We start from the raw sequence: 17,419 nt of genomic DNA on the forward strand, positions 1-17,419 counted from the left end.
CGCGAGGCGGCCCGCGAGGCAGGGATCTGCGCGCGGAGAGGTGCGGGGCCGGAGGCCGCCTCCGGTCTGTCGGGTTGCCGCTCCTAACGTGACCGGTCCCTTGCACCTCGCACCGCCCGCCAGATCGCGCGCCGGAGTTCAGGGAGCGCAGGCGTCGCCGGGGATTGGGAAGAACGACAAAGGGAAGGGGTTGGAAGAGTGGGTCGGGAACCAACTAGATGGAAGTGGGGACGGGTGGGACACGAGCTCGCGCCCGCGTGCAGAATGGCCAGTGCCCAGAAGGAGCTGGGCGGCGTGGGGTGGGGAGACAGCGCGCGCTGGGAGTGGAGGGCCCGAGCTGGAACTGCCGGAAAGAGCCGAAACTCTCCCGGAGGTTGCCGAAGGCAGACGCCTGAAGGGGAACCTTGCTGAGGGGCTTCTCTCACTAGGTCCCGGTCGGGATTCTGTCTCCCAGGCTGCTGTCCATTTCGGCACCATGACTCCGCCCCGACGACTTAACACCAATTTTCCACTTTGCCTCCTTCCCGACCCAAGTTTTACTCCAAAAGTCCATTTCAGAGCCACCAGCTGCGGGAAACGCCCGGACGTCCGGACTTCGCGGCCGCTCAGCCTCCTGGGAATCCATAGAGGCAGATGCGGAGTGGTGGCGGGAGGATGCGCCTCCCAGGCCCGGCACAAGATAAATTCGGGAGTAACTTGAGGGTTCTCAGCCTAGTCCGCCAGGCACACTGCTCAAGTCCATTTCTGCGTCGGTTTTCTGGCATACTAAGTTGTCTGCATCCCCCTACGCGGCTGTGGTCACATTGCCCGAATCTTTCTGTTAAATACTCTTCTGTCTTCGTGGTTAGATTCCCAAGCACCCCGGGCGGGGCCAGAACCATCTCTAATATCTGCGCGCCTTTCCAGCCAGTGTCCTCCATGTATGAAGCACTCACCCCACTGCCAACTGGTCAGCGATCTGTTGGGAGTGGCTAGAGGCTGGGCATTTAGACAATCAGCAGTGAAAAGGTTAATCAGAATCTGTCCCCATGTTCTTATCTTTTGAAGCCAAAGCATAAGGGGCTCTGGACAGGCACCAACAACAAGCCAGAGAGTATTTATGAGTGTGTACAGACACCACAGTCACAATGTAGTTTTGGTTTCCACAGGTTTGTTGTTGGAGTTGCAGTACTAGTACATCTCTACGAAGTCATCTGGTCCTTTGGTTTTTAACCTCGCATGGAGTGGAAGGGTCAAAAATCCTCTGGAGCCCACTGGCCCCTGGTTAATAATGCCTAACCTAATACAACCATATATCATTTACAGATCTAAAGAAACAGAAGACTAGGTCATCCAACTAGTTAGGGCACTACACCATGTGTTGCCTACTATTGAAACAGAAAAGTGCAAAGTAGTATAGGAACAAAGAGGAATGAGTGACTAATTATTCCACAATTCTCCTTCCTTCCCATACAGTGTAGGAATGGGATAATATTACCCTGGTTAATAGAAAACTTCATACTAAAGAATGGGGGCTGAACCAATAGGATCCAAGATCTTATTCCATAACTGGTTTCACCTACCAAAAGTCACTTGGGAAACGCCTTCATTAGAGGGCCTGATGCTGCTTGCCAAGCCAATAGTTTCTTCTTTGGGAGGAAAATTAAATCCCCACTTTTGGAAACCTTACAGTCTATTAGGAAAGACATAACGCCTTTCCTAAGAGAGTCCCTGATCTAATGGGAGAGAATTTTTGTATGTGGATATGCCACTCAGAGAGAAGGGACGTGGATAAAGGAACATGCCTAGGTCAGATCTATAAGAGCTGTCAAAACATCACTGGAAATCGAATGAGATGGAATCATATCTCCTCTAAGAGAGAGTTCTGAGTGTTGTTGAGAGGAACAGTTTGCTAAGTCCCTGGACTGACAGTAAGGGTAGACTCTTCACAAGGATTTTACTCAAGAAATAGTGGCCCTCCAAGAAGGGTGGGTCACACAGAACATATGTTTTGTTGAATGGAATTTGCAAGAGGGGTACTGCAATCATGGTCCACCTTCGCCCTTTCTCCATGCAGCACTCAACCTCTCTAAAAGGACATTGAGCAAATGTTTCAAAAATGCCTTTTTGACCTGAGCTATAAAGATTATTTTTATCATTATTCTTTATACTACATACACATTTTCCATTTTATATGCTATACTTCACAATAAAACAAAGTGAGCATTTAAAATAGTGGCAAATTGGGGACTTCCCTGGTGGCGCAGTGGTTGGGAGTCCGCCTGCCGATGCAGGGGACGCGGGTTCGTGCCCCGGTCTGGGAGGATCCCGCATGCTGTGGAGCGGCTGGGTCCGTGGGCCATGGCTGCTGGGCCTGCGCGTCCGGAGCCTGTGCTCCGCAACGGGAGAGGCCGCGGCAGTGAGAGGCCCGCGTACTGCAAAAAAAAAAAAATTGTTTTAAAGCTGCCTATAAATTATATCGGAGGAAAAGAAATGCTGTAATAAATTCAACATATAATACTGTGACCTACTTTGAAGAAATCACAATTAACAACCAAATTTTTGAAATGATTATAGTAACTGCTATGGATTACAACAGAAGACTTATTAGAAATAACATCCATGTGTCTTAGTTTGGCTTAAGGGCATTGATTTATCCCAGGTTACCTAATGACTGAGGCAAAATTAGAACTAAAGGTAAGTCATGACACAGTCCTCACCTTGGCAGATATATTCTGCAGAAATTAACACGACCTAATTTAAAATATTTTCAAATAGATTCTTGAGATCAGAACTTTTATCATGTTTTTCTTTGAGTTGATATTTTGTATCTGAAGTGATGGATTGTCAGATTCCATGTTTTTATTAGGGAAAAAAAAGAGGCTGAAGTTAAAGTCTCTGTTGACTAAAGGTGAAGCTGCAAACCACAACGAGCATGAAGACCAGCAGAGAATATCTCATAAGGGTGTACTTTTCCCTTTGCTTGGACTACCTCTGATACCTAAGAATATTGATGTTGGCAGTTCACACTGTGTGTCTTAGAAATTTAGTTTCATGGGATGCTGAATAGATGTTATCTGAAAAAACTATTCCAGGTCCAAGTAAGTTTGGGAAATACTGGGTAAAATAAAAATAAATTGGTTTACTTCCCAGAGCATTTAACATGATAATGTGCACTGTTAATATTGAAGGGAGGGACTTCCCTGGTGGCGCAGTGGTTAAGAATCCGCCTGCCAATTCAGTGGACACAGGTTCGATCCCTGGTCCGGGAAGATCCCACATGCCACAGAGCACCTAAGCCTGTGCGCCACAGCTACTGAGCCTGCGCTCTAGAGCCCAGAGTCACAACTACCGAGTCCACGTGCCGCAACTACTGAAGCCTGCGGGCCTAGGGCCCGTGCTCTGCAACAAGAGAAGCCACCTCAATGAGAAGCCCACACACCGCAACAAAGAGTAGCTCCTGCTCGCTGCAACTAGAGAAAGCCCGCGTGCAGCAACGAAGACCCAACGCAGCAAAAAATAATAATAATTAATTAATTTTAAATTAATTTTTAAAAATATTGAAGGGAATGTAGTATATAGTGTGCAGCTTTCCCCCAAGGAAACTTTTTGTGCAGGATTAATGTTTCTTTGAACAGCCACTCTATAAAGTTCTATTAAAGGGGTTTGATGGGGCTTCCCTGGGGCTTCCCTGGTGGCGCAGTGGTTGAGAGTCCACCTGCCGATGCAGGGGACACAGATTCGTGACCTGGTCTGGGAAGATCCCACATGCCACGGAGCGGCTGGGCCCGTGAGCCATGGCCGCTGAGCCTGTGCGTCCAGAGCCTGTGCTCCACAGCGGGAGAGGCCACAACAGTGAGAGGCCCGCGTACCGCAAAAAAAAAAAAGAAAAAAAAGGGGGGGGTTTGATTAGGTTGTAATTTCCCATTTTATAGATAACAAAACTGAGGTTCAAAGACATGGGTAACATACCCAAATTCAGTTGTGCATCAGATGTTTAGAGCTGCAAAAGGCCTTAAATTGTCAAAGGTTGAATTGTTAAATCATGAAATTAGGGGCAATGTCAGAACCAAAACTCAGATTTGAAACACTCAGTTCAGTGAAAGTGCCTTGCAGGTTCATTAAAAACTTGAAATTGAATTTGTTTCTATGTGTGAGATATACAACTAATACTGCTTTACTGAAAGTTCATGCATGGAATTTCGGCATGCTCTTTCACTTACACAGTCTATCACCACTTTTTAAAGTGATAATGCCACCCTCTGTAAAATGTTTTATGGTTTATAAAGTGCCCTCAACACATCTCATTTGAATGTCTCAACAACCCTGTGATGCAAGCATCATTGTCCTCATTTAACAAATGAGGAAACCGAGGCTCTAAATTGTTAAATAGCAGGGGGTTTTGTTTGTTTGGTTTTTGGAGGAAAGGTTTATTGCAAGGCCAAGCAAAGAAATGGGTGGCTCATGCTCAAAAAACCTGGACTCCCTTAAGTAGCAATTTACCATACTTAGTAAATGTCCTGTTATTTGCATTGAGAGAAGACAGTCCTGCTGTCAAGGGCCTTTGGTATAGTCAAGGAGACAAGACTTAAAAATGTCAGATAGAGAATGATTATATGGCAACATGTAAGAAAATGCTTGATCGAATGGTACAAACTGGACAAGACTGCGGAAGGAATTCAAGGAGGAAAGATTACTGGAGATGGACTTAATCAGCAAAGGCATCATTTAGGGATAAACCTTAAGCTGGATCATAAAAGAAGTGTAAAGATTTGGATTAGCAGAGGGGAAAAAGGATTATAGAAAAGAAGAGTGACAGCAGCAAAGACATAAACATGAGAACAAAAAACACACTGCTGGAAAAGAATTAGAGTTTGAAGGGAGATGGGTCTGAAATGATCAGTCTCTTGGATGTACAAGAAAAATCACCTGCTAAGAGGCAGAGTTCCCAGTCACTTAATATAAAATGAGCGAGTGCTTTCCAACCCAAATTACACAGAAAAGCAGTAAACTTACACTCTCTGTTGTGGACCCCAGGAATGAAAACGAGAAAGTAGCAACAGAAGCCAAGTCCAAACTGGTGGTTATGGGTAGGAAGGAGAGGTTGGGGAGTAACATGAGCCTCACTGGCCCTCAGATCTGTGATTGGGAAATATATGAATAGAAGACATCTATATTTCCTCTATACCCTTCCCATTCCTTTCCTGATACTAAATCATTTGAAAGGTGCCTGACCTCCTGATGGTAAGGAAAATGCCCCTTTAAGTGATGCTTGGAAGCCAGGCTCTCATGCTAATTTAGTCACTGCGCAGCAGAGAATGTTCCCCACAACGCTTCTTAGCCCAGAAATGGACCTAAGGTCTGGCCAGAATGGGTTAAAATCATTCCCTTCCAACTTTCCCACATAGGGCACTTCTCTATTCTATTGAAACTTATCACTGAGGTTTAAATCCAGAAAATCCAAGGTCTTGCTGAAAGTTATAATAGTTTGCAAGTAAGCAGATGGATGAGAGGTGGAGAGAAAGAAGAGAATTGGGAAGAAAAGGAAAAGGAAAATGAAGAAAGCAACAAACTATTGAAATGAAACCTCGGGACTTCCCTGGTGGTCCAGTGGTAAAGAATCCACCTTCCAGTGCAGAGGACGCGGGTCCGATCACTGGTCAGGGAGCTAAGATCGCACATGTCCCGGGGCAACTAAGCTCTCGTGCCTCAACGAGAGAGCCTGCGTGCCGCAAACTACAGAGCCCATGCGCCCTGAAGCCTGCGTGCCACAACTAGAGAGAGAAAACCCACACAACACAACTAGAGGGAAGCCTGAGCACCACAACGAAGAGACCGCATGCCGCAACGAAAAATCCTGCATGCCTCAACGAAGATCCCACGTGCTGCAACTAAGACCCAATGCAGCCAAAAAAGTAAGGAAAATAAATAAATAAAATAAATAAATATTAACCAAAAAAAATTGACCTTGACTAAAGTCATTAAAAAAAAAAAGGCGGGGGGGGGGGAACCTCCCTGGTGGTCCAGTGGTTAAGAATCTGCCTACCAATGCAGGGGACGCAGATTCTATCCCTGGTCTGGGAACTAAGATCCCACACGCCGTGGGGCAACTAAGCCTGTACGCTCTAGAGCCTGCGTGCCACAACTAGAGAGACGCCTGTGCGCAGCAACGAAGATCCCACGTGCTGCACCTAAGACACGACACAGCCAAAGAGAGAAAGAAATGAAACCGCATTTAGCTGGAACCCTATGTAAATATTCTGCGTTTGTTGTTCAAAACCCATCTTAGCAAAACAAACAAACAAAACCAGTTAGTTGAACAAGTTTCAATCCCTTGGAATGACTAAGAGAAAAAGATGGCAAGGAACATGAAGAGAAACCAAAAAAGCAGCTTCTCAGGGTGTGAACTGGCATGAAATTTGTGTTCAAGCAAAGCTCTAACATGAGATTTCACCACAGTTTCTGGCGAGATCAAATGACATCCAGAAAACATACTTCATTTGGAGTTTGACCTGAGTAACACCCAAAGACAACTTCACAGTTTCTCTCACCTTCCCAACAAAAGGAAGGGACTGAACTCTGGTAATGAACCAACTAAGGAGGTACCACTACCAGATTCTAAAAAAAAGTGGATATATTTTACCCTTGTGACAGCCTTCAGGCGCCATCTGCAGTTCTCAGCTAAGACTGCAGTAAACCTAGACCTCCTGCTAGCTTGTTAGGACCACCCACTCTTAAAGAAAAAAGAAAACAAAGAAAGAAAGAAAGAAATTCCATCCAGGGAGTCCTCAAAAGCCTCCTAGGTCCTAGAGTAGGTGCAAACGCAGCTTGAAGACACAGAGCCTAGGAAAAGACCTAAGGGCCTTAGTTGGCTATAAGCCCCATGAGCAAACCACCCCCTCAAAAAACAAGCTAAGAAATTCTTAGACTGCTTGATTTAAAGGATGATATATTGTCCAGACCTTGAGAACTTAATAGCTCCACAGTACCCTGTTCTGTCTGAACACATCTGAGAATTGCATTTAGTTCTGGGCACCACAATTTAAGAGCAATATTGACAACAGTCATAAAAATGTTCATACCCTTTGACCCAGTAATCCCACGCATGGGAATTTATTCTGAAATAGTTCAGGAGACTAGATGAATTAGAAGCATGAAAATATCGATGCAGCATTCTTTATAACAACAAATATATATATGTGGGTGTGTGTGTATACTTGTGTGTATATATAGCTTAAATGTCTCCCAAGAAGGTAATATTATACAGCATTTCAGTATAATTATGTTATTTGAAAAAAATTAAAAATATTTAATAATAATGCGTACTACAACATGGATGAATCCTGAAAATATTATGCTAAGTGAAAGAAGCCAGACAGAAAAGGAGACATTTATGATTCCATTTATATAAAATGTCTAGAATAGACAAATCTATAGAGACAGAAAGTAGATTCATAGTTGCCAGGGGATGAGGGCAAGGAGAGAATAGAGAATGATTGCCCCTATGTATGGAGTTTCTTTTTGGGGTGGTAAAAATATTCTGCAGTTAAGGTTGATGGTTGTACAACCTCATGAATATACTAAAAACCACTTAACTTTTTACTTTCAAAGGGTAAATTTTATGTTATGTGAATTATATCTCAGTAAAATATATATATATGTATATATATATGAAGTCTTCCTAGTAATATATATAAATGCTTATGATTCAGGGAGGAGAAAAAACTATAAAATTATATTCTTGATATGATATGTACATTTATGGGTGAGGACTAAAAGACATCATGAATAAATGAAAACTGACAGTTCGATACAGGTGAATATTTGATAGGGGGGGTTGACCATTATATTGTTCTTTGAGCAATTAGATATTTTATTTTCTTCCCAAGACGGTGTCCACAAGAGGGCAGAGAGATGAAAAACCAAACCACTTCTCACAAGCTTCAGCCGAACAGTTAGAAACCCAGAATCCAGTGTGGAAAGCAATCTTAAAGGTCACCTAAGTCCAATTTCCTCACCTTACAAGGAAAAAACTGAGGCCCAGAGTGGTAAAGTGGCTCATCCGAAGTCAGCAGGCTGTTCACGCAAGAGGCAGAAGCAAAACCCCCCCTTGTCACTTCTCCACCCATCCTCTTTCTACCAAATTACAAAATAATAATAAGAAGAAGAAGAGAGAGAGAGAGAGAGAGAGAGAGAGATGGCAGATCTAGAAAGAAATTTCAGGGAAGCAAATTTCAGTCTAATAAAAGAACAACAGTTAAGGATGTCCAAAAGGTGGGACAAGTAGGGGATTTCCAATTAAATCAAAAGCCAGAATTGGTCATCTCTGAGGCAGGCTATTCTCAAGATCCTGCTACGGAGAGGTACTTGGGGTAGAGGCCTTCTCAGTTCCCTTCCAACTCTTTAAAGGGTCTATACACTTTTCATTCGTGGGAGTGGGAGAGTACAGCATCACTGGATTTCATTACATCAACCCAGGTAGAGAATAAGGAAGACCTCTCACTTGCTAATATCTTAGTTGGTTTTTTAAAAATAATTATATTATAGTGAATTTCTGCTTTCAGCTGATTTTCACTATGTCAAGTCCTTTAGGAAGCACATTTCCAGAAAAGTTTTAGTGATTATAATATTCTAGGGCTGGTAGCAAAGCAGAATTTCCTTCCAGAAGTTCTAAATTCATATGATTTGTGCCATTTCTTTGTTTTCAAAAAATGGCTGGGCTACACCACTGGCTATTAGATACATGAACATCTAGATGTCCTCTGGGGGTGGGTAGGTAGCCTAATCCTGGGAAGCACTCAATTTCAGTACCTGCTCACAGGCCAGGACAAGAGGGAAGATGAAATCCAAAGATGGTTTAATCAGTCTTTCCTACTAAGAGGTAAACATTCTTTAACCTCTTTCTCACTTCTTACGTAGTAACCCAGCCCACACCCACAAACTCTCTCCTATGGAAAGCTTCATACCAATCCACACTGAAGTGACCAATGGGGGTAAGAGTTGGGCAGCAGACCTATGCTGCAGCGTTTCATAAACTATAAATACCCCTGCTTTTCGGCATAGAAGGACTGAGACTCCAGATGTCAGGGAACAGCCTCCCTAATTGAAATGAATCTGTCAAAGGATGACAAGAATTCTGCAAGGAGAATCTGCAGGTAAAAAGGGCCATCTTACAAGCAGTTCCCCATCTCCTTCCCATTAAATTCATCTTACCCTCAGAGTTGTTGCATTCTGAGGCCTTCTGCTATAATCACTGGCCCAGAGGAGCTCCGCCCCATTTTAAAATGATAGTCTGAAAATGACCAAACCCAAACCACTTCCCTGGTTCCCCATAAACAGCTAAGAAAGACTGGAAATTTCTTTTTTTTTTTTTGCTGCACCGTGAGGCATTTGGGATCTTAGCTCCCCGACCAGGATCGAACCGTGCCCCCTGCAGTGGAAGCGCAGAGTCTTAACCACTGGACCACCATGGAAGTCCTGGAATTTTCTTAATTATAAAACAAGAGAGTCTAGAGAAGGGGAGGGGAACACTTGTAACCCTACCATCACAATACAATCCATCATTCCTATTTATTTCTTTCTAACTATTATTTGCAAGCATTCATACACAGATTTACAGGAAGCCAAGAGGAACTTTTTTTTTTTTTTTTTTTTTTGCGGTACGCGGGCCTCTCACTGTTGTGGCCTCTCCCGTTGCGGAGCACAGGCTCCGGACGCGCAGGCTCAGTGGCCATGGCTCACGGGCCCAGCCGCTCCGCGGCATGTGGGATCTTCCCGGACCGGGGCACGAACCCGCGTCCCCTGCATCGGCAGGCGGACGCTCAACCACTGCGCCACCAGGGAAGCCCGAGGAACTTTTTTTAATACAAAATACACTAATAAACTCTAGGAAAATTCATCCTTACAGGTAGAACCTTCATTCTATACCAGTAACTCACTAGACACTCAAGCACTATTTCCTTACATAGGCTGAAAAGAGTTTGAAAGCGAACTACTAGTTATATTTGCTTACTCTACATGTGCTAGCTTCTATATTACAGCAACTCTTTAAAAAAAGTATGTACTATTATCTCAATTTTAGAGGAAACTAAGGCTCTAAGTGGCTAAAGAAACCCAAGATCACAGAGCTAAAAAATCATGGAACCAGATTCAAATCCTAATCCTAATCCTCCTGACTCTAAAACCCAAGCTTAAAGTCAAAAGACCATCCATACACTGGGGGAAAATATCTCCAACACATACGATGAAGGGCTAAGGTTCCTAACAAGCAAGGATACCAAGAAAATAGATTTCACAGAGACAAACAGGAACACAATTAAAAAAAAAAAAAGGTAGATGAAATTATCAGGCAATTCACTGAAGAGGAAATGCAATGGCCCAATAAACATTTGAAAAGATGCTGAACTTTACTTGGAGTCAGGGAAAGGCAAACTGAAGTCATCAGATACTATTTCTCACCCATCATGTTGGCAAAAAATTAAAAGAAAGATAACAGTCCATACCGGTTACAAAGAACGGGCCACTTGTACTGCTGGTGGAAGTGTAGATTGTTTACAGTCTTTTCCAAAAGTAACCTGATACAGTATCAATCAAAATTTAAAGCACACATTCTGTTTGACCCTGCATTATCACTTATTGGAATCTAGCCTTAGAAAAACAAAAAGCACCAATACACATATTTAAAGATATTTATTGTAGCGTTGCTCATGTTGGAAAAATAGAAACTGCTCATCAATAGTTCCTGTTTGAATAAATTAAAATATATTTTTATAACAAAAACTCGTAAGAAAATTTGAGAACAGTAAAATAATTTTCCAAATCAAGTAAAACCTCAATCACTCTTTTGTTTCTTTTTCCTTATAGACTGTTCTTAATATATTTACATTTTGCAGATGTAGTACTACATAACATGTCAATAAATTAGTAATTAATAGCCTATGAAAATGTCACATGATAATTTGACAAATTATGTTCTTCAAAGGAAATGTATATCAATTTCTGACAACTTTAAAAAGGTGTGACACTGTAAATTAACTATACTTCAATTTAAAAATACTGACAAAAAAACAAAAATAACTTGATATGATGAAACATTTGAGTAAATTAATAGTAAAAAAAAAGTGTGAAAGTTAATTTGGTTTGTTATTTTTTTTTTTTGGCTGCACCTGGATTGCGGCATGCAGGATCTAGCTCCCGGGTCAGGGATCAAACCAGGGCCCCCTGCATCGGGAGTGCGGGGTCCTAATCACTGGACCTCCAGGGAAGTCCCTAATTTGGTCTTAAAATCATGGTATATAAATTCATTGGCAATTTTTTTTTATATATGGATGCAAAAAAAACACATCTACAAATTTCATTCCTCTCAATTGATCTGACCATTTTTTTTTAATCAGTAGGGAAAACTATCCAAAATAATTTTACTTTTTAAGAATACATATGCCAGGGCTTCCCTGGTGGCGCCTGCCAAGGTAGGGGACACGGGTTCGAGCCCTGGTCTGGGAAGATCCCACATGCCGCGGAGCAACTAAGCCCGTGCGCCACAGCTACTGAGCCTGCGCTCTAGAACCTGTGAGCCACAACTACTGAGCCGCGTGCCACAACTACTGAAGCCCACGCGCCTAGAGCGCATGCTCCCGAACAAGAGAAGCCACTGCAATGAGACACCTGCACACCACAACGAAGAGTAGCCCCCGCTTGCCACAACTAGAGAAAGCCCACGCACAGCAACGAAGACCCAACGCAGCCAATAAATAAACAAATAAAATAAAATTTAAAAAGAATACATATACCACTCAGAGTTAACTTCCAGAAAAAAGAAAAGGACTGAGTGCTGTACACACAAATAAAGAAAAGCAAGAAAGCTGGAGTAAGTGTACATAATTTTAACATCACGTTCCTGGTCTCCAGTCTTCCTCTGCAAACTGAAGCATCCTGGGCTGTTCCTTCCACACTTGGGAATTAAATAAGGCCCCTTTGAGATGCTCAAGTTATTGGTTCCCTAGAGTTTCCCCAAAGTCCCCATAAAGCCATATGAGATATAAAATCATGAATTTTCCCATGAGTCCCCATAAAACAGTGTCATCTGTTCCTTCTGCAATTTTCTAATGCATTCTATTCACCTCTTAGGACACAGTTCAGAACACTGAATGGGGCAGACTTTGATATCTGTGTACCTGTGTTATTATCCCCCAATGGACTGTAAACAACGAGGGAGCAAGGTGTGTAGCTCAGAATCAAATCCCAAGTTTCAGGAAGACCTGACAATTCAGCCAGTCTAACCACCTGTGTAAAGTTTGAGGGCTTTCCACAATACACCAAGCAGAAGAGTCTGTGATAGGGGATTACACCCTACCCCTACCCTCCAGCAGCTTGTTCCTTCTTGGGAAAAGTATAGCTCCTAGAAAGTTCTCCTATAAATGGAATTTAAATATTTTTCTGAAATTTTGAAACTTAACCCCAGTCTTACCCCTTGGTAGCCCACAGAATAGATCAAATCCCTCTTGTCACAGGACACCTTGTGAAGTATTAGAACCCTTATATTTTTCTTCAATCACCTAACTCAGTGCTTTGCACATTTAAAAAAAAAATTGTTAAGTAAACTTCCTCCATCATCCATCAATGGGGTGAAATAATGTGGTATAGACTCTAAAAGATATTTTATTGGTTTTATAATATGTCTTTCATTGCATTATCTCATTTTAAGAAAAAATAATCAGGAATACGATAGCCAAGAATTCAGAAATTCAAAACATAAATACATTCTTCTACCACAAAAGCTTTCTCACCCCTTTAAGGTTTTCTCATCTCCACTGCAAGTGACAGCTTCTTAAACACTGTTGGGATGCCTCATGTGGGCAAAGCTGGGCTGGGACAAGCTGCTCAGCTGTGCCAGGAAGAGTCCATCCTCAAAGGGAAGTTTCTTCTCACCTGCAGGATCCCCTTGGCTTCCTGGGCTGACTCAGGACTTCATACGCAGCCTGGATCTCCAGAAAGTGCCTCTGAGCTTCCTCCACCTGGTGCCAATTGTGGTCTCCACGAGCTCCAGGTATCTGCAATGTATTTCTTCATTTGTTGCCCCCTCTGAGAGACCCAAAACCTTAGGGAGACACAAGCTAACAAATTAGAACCTCATAAGTTGTCAGGGCTCCTGAGCCTCTCCTTGCTCCCTTCCTAAATCAGGCTGGAATTGGCTTCCACTTGCTGGTGGGAAAGGCACAGAACCTCAGATTAGAATTCCAGCCTTTTGAAACATGGACAACCTCTGGATCTCATGGCAAGAACCAGGATTCGCTTTTAATCACAGATGCTCAATTTCCAACCTGGAACTTGGCATCACTGACAAGATCTCCTCCTTGCAAGAGAAATAAGCATATATGTCCACCAAAGACATGTACAAGAATGTTTATAACAGCTTTATTCAGAACAGTTCCAAACTGGAAACCACCCAAATGTTCACTGACAAAAGTGGATAGATAAACTGTGGTATATTCATACAATGGGATACTATACAACAATGAAAACAAACAGTTTATAATCCCATGCAACAGTATGAATAAATCTCACAAACATAATGTTGAATGAAAGAACTCAGACACAAAAGAGTACACACTGAGTGATTCCATTTATATGAAGCCCAAGAATAGGCAAAACTAATCTATGGTAATAGAAGTCAGAATAGAGGTTTTTTCCCAGGAAAGGAGGATAGATTGGGAAGGGGTATGAGCGAACCTTCTTAGTGCTAGAAATATTCCATACCTTCATTGGAGTGGTGGTTACATAGGTATCTATATAAAATTATCGTACTCTATATATGTTATACCTCAATAAAAAGTAAATAATATACATGTATCTTTCCCCACTCCCTGTTAGAGCCTCTGAACCTACACCCATTGCACACAGAAGCCCAAAGAAGCCAGGACACCCTTCCAGGGGCTGACCCAGCAGACATGAAAACAGTACTTCCACATTACGGGTACCTGCTCCAATAAGGCTTAGCCTAGGGCTTCCCTGGTGGCACAGTGGTTAAGAATCCGCCTGCCAATGCAGCGGACACGGGTTCGAGCACTGGTCTGGGAAGATCCCACATGCCGCGGAGCAACTAAGCCCGGGCGCCACAACTACTGAGCCTACAAGCCTAGAGCCCATGCTCCGCAGCAAGAGAAGCCACTGCAATGAGGAGCCCACGCACCGCAACGAAGAGTAGCCCCTGCTCGCCGCAACTAAAGAAAGCCCGCGCACAGCAACGAAGACCCAAGGCAGCCAAAAGTAAATAAATAAATTTATATTTTCAAAAAAGACTTAGCCTCACTTCCGGAGCCATTCCAGACAGGAATGAGAGAGAAGAAAACTTACCTGGTAAGCCAACTGACACTTCTAATCCTGAAAACTGTGAACAAACTCATAGAGCTTTTACCACTCTTGGAAGTAGCCGCTGCTGAAGCCATGATCTCCCACCAGCAGCTTCCAGACCCAGTTAAGGCAGAAGGAGGACAGACTCCATCAGGTGCCCACGGAGGGGGAAGAAGCTGAACCAACTGAAGAAGGAGCCAAGGGTCTCTGCCACATAGCTAAGGGTGGCAGCCGTGTTGCAGAGGGCACTGTATGCTAGCGGGCATGTGAAAGCAAGGTAAGCCAAGCCCAGGCAGTAGAGCCTCACACTGAGCATCTCTGACCCAACTGAAGCTTTGTAGAGGCGATGCTTCTGGGCTGTGATGCCAGAAGCCAAGCTGATGGGCAGGATGGCTATGAGGTGGCCATAGAAAATAGGGGAAGTACGAAACGCTGCTCCTAGAGTGTTCTGAGGTCTGGTTACCAACAGCAGCCATCAGCAAAACCCCTAAGCCAACTGCCAGTGGGAGGCCCACAATATAGAAGCTGCCCATGAAGGAGAGGCTAATGAGAGCCACAAGGCCAAAATAAATGCCCACTATCATCTGGGCAGCAAAGTGAATGGGACTCAAAGGGTGTGTCCCCCCTCCTGAACTCTGCCTCTGCCGCTGGGGTCTGTTGGCCGGAGCAACAAAGCTCGGGAGCTTCCAGAATTCCCAGAGCCAGCCTAGGCCATCCCTTCCCCCCCACCACCGCCCCCCAGGGGCATCCAGAGCTGTGCGTGGCTGTCCCACCCAAGGTACAGGTGATGGAGCCCAGCAAGGCCCCCTACAGCCCAGAGGGCATAGGTCATCAGGAGCCCTGTGGCCATCCTCTAGGAGAAGCGTCTCAGAACAAGTCCAGTGGCACCTGCCTTTGCTCAGAATGCCAAAATCTGGGATCATCTGTGAGAATCATGGCAGTCACGGGTCCAGAGTTATCCTTAGACCCTAAGACATGGAAAAAAGCAGTCATAAGATTATATCCAGGTCCCCACACAGTAACCATTTCTCCTTCCAATATTAGTCAAGTCCAGATCTTCCTGAGTTTCCCTGAAATTGTGGTTCTCCCATACCCTTAGGTCTAGCACCTCATCTCTGTGTTTTACAGCCACAGTGACTCCAAATTTAGGGGAGAAGAATGTTTGAAATGCTTTCAGTTGAGTGAGAACTCAGCACACGGACAATAAAAAGCAGAAGCTTAAATTTCAGACCTTCCCTCAGACCACTGACCTCCTGGTCAGCGGGTTGCGGGGGGCGAGGTGGAATGAATCGGAGTGAATACAATGTCCCCGAAAGTTCCTACACATTTTAAAAGTCCCCTGCCACAGAGCCCGCTCCACCCGGCCCCAGCTCCGACTGTGGCTGCCCTCAGACACTTGGCGGAGATTTTAGCCCCTCTCCAGCCTCCCATCTCTCCAGACCACGACATCATCCCACAAGTCAACCTTGAAAGAAGTCCTCAGTTCCCTCCAGCTCTGAAAAACTACATTTTGACCTAGACCCTGGCACCCCGCAATTCAACCACCTCCTTCCAGGGCAAACTTGTGAAGTCTCTCCACAGCGGCCCGATGAATCCCCAGGATATCAAACCAGACGTAAAGTGCCCCTGCTAGTCTCTCCCCTCTCCACAGAGCGGGCCTCCTGACCACCAGCCAGCACCCGCTAGTCCCAGAGTGAGCAGCAGTACCTGGGCACCTCGGCTCCCAGACCCCATCAGATCAGTCATCTCCTTTGACCACAGAGTCAAAATGGCCCCTCTCTTTCCGCTCCCACTTCCATCCAAATGGACTTTGTCTTTCTGTGTTTGCTGTGTCACGGAAGTCGGGCCGTCCTGGCCAGGCCCCTCCCCAAGGCCCTCCCTGGCCCCTAAGGGATCACCTTTCAGGCTGGGGCTCCTCTCGCCCGCCCGCTCGGGTAAACTCGGTTTAAGGTGTTCCCGGCGTATTCCGCCTTCCCAGGCTCACCCCGACTGGCGCAGGGCCCACTCCAGGCCGAGAGCGCCTACACAGCGACACCACGACCGCCAGGTGGCGCTGCCGCTCGCGGACGGGAGGTGCCGGGCGGGTCCCCAGACTCACCTTGTCCAGATGCCGGGGCAAAGCAGCCCAGGGCGGTCCCATATAAAAGCAAAACACAAGCCCTTGATCTCCCCTTTCCACCCCCGCAAATGGGAGGGTGGCTCCTCCCTCACCGCAGGCTTCAGTCCTCTCTCCCTGTTCCAATGCCGTTCAAGGCTGTCTTGGATGGCTCCACTTCCAATTCCCCTAAGGCAGACACACCAGTGGACAGGCTGCAGAGAGGGGGTCTCCCCCTGAGTTTGCCTCACTGCCCCGCCTCCAGGCCTGCCAGTCAGGGGCACTACGTCTAGATCTGAGCCTGAGACCTGAGGAGCCTCCCGTTCCCCCAGGAACCCCAAGTCAGCTGTATGTGGCTAACTTTGGCGAGAGGGAGAACCAGGAGCAAAAACGGATGGGGGTGAGGGCCTCTCCGCGAGGAGAATAGTCTGCGTCCTCACGCCTCGATGCTGGAATAGAACTGGGATTCAAGATGCCTTCATTTTAATGTCGTGGGCTCCAACCCTGCTACGTGACCTCGGTCAAGTCTGGCCGCTTCTTTGGGCCTGTTTCCTCCTCTGTAAAGGAAAAGCGTGGATCTCCAAGGTCCCCCAGCTTTGACTTGGGGTTGCGGTGGGCCTCACCCATGTCGCCTCCCCGCAGTCGGCCGAATGCTTCTGTCCCCTCCTACGTTCCCAGCCCCTTCAGTCCTTATCCCCGCCCGGCGAGGGAACGCGGCTCCCCACGTTGCCCCCTAGGGCTCACTGAAGGGCCAGGGCTGGGAGGGGCCTCAAAGCGACACTGGAGCCGCCAGCTGGGGGGCGGGGGCGGACGGGGGCGCTGAATAATGAATGAGACTTAATTGGGCAGGCACTGCGCAGCAGCGCGCTAAGCTCGGCAAATAGCTCCAGCGTCGGCAGCCGCCGCTGGACAAACAAACTGACTCCGGGCGCGGGGAGAGGGGTGGGAGAGGCAGCGGCGGGAGGGGGAGAGAAAACGCAGGCCTCCTGGGCCCCC

The 17,419-nt window shown here is 45.6% G+C and overlaps 2 protein-coding genes across 3 annotated transcripts in view; both read right to left on the minus strand.

Moving 5' to 3' along the window:
• SPATS2 (spermatogenesis associated serine rich 2) overlaps positions 1 to 16,242 on the minus strand; it is a 151,315-nt gene extending 135,073 nt beyond the window's left edge. Inside the window, exons 1-2 of one of the 2 annotated variants that reach the window (XM_024736774.1) lie at positions 16,227 to 16,242; positions 12,907 to 13,028 (exon numbers count right to left, since the gene is read on the minus strand). The gene's annotated coding sequence lies outside the window, so the exon portion shown is untranslated. Of the gene's footprint in view, positions 1 to 425; positions 445 to 12,906; positions 13,029 to 16,226 lie in introns of those variants that run through there. The other variant, XM_024736776.1, reaches the window with a different exon arrangement.
• On the minus strand, positions 12,885 to 15,209 carry DNAJC22 (DnaJ heat shock protein family (Hsp40) member C22). The gene is given in 6 exon segments (XM_024736778.1): positions 12,885 to 13,012; positions 13,015 to 13,075; positions 14,332 to 14,454; positions 14,456 to 14,777; positions 14,779 to 15,041; positions 15,044 to 15,209. Coding segments are annotated over 6 exon segments (1,032 nt in total). The 5' UTR covers positions 15,179 to 15,209.
• Positions 16,243 to 17,419: the final 1,177 nt, after the last annotated feature.

This window comes from Neophocaena asiaeorientalis, unplaced genomic scaffold, assembly GCF_003031525.2.
Source record: "Neophocaena asiaeorientalis asiaeorientalis breed wild unplaced genomic scaffold, Neophocaena_asiaeorientalis_V1.1 scaffold134, whole genome shotgun sequence".
NCBI lineage: Eukaryota > Metazoa > Chordata > Mammalia > Artiodactyla > Phocoenidae > Neophocaena > Neophocaena asiaeorientalis.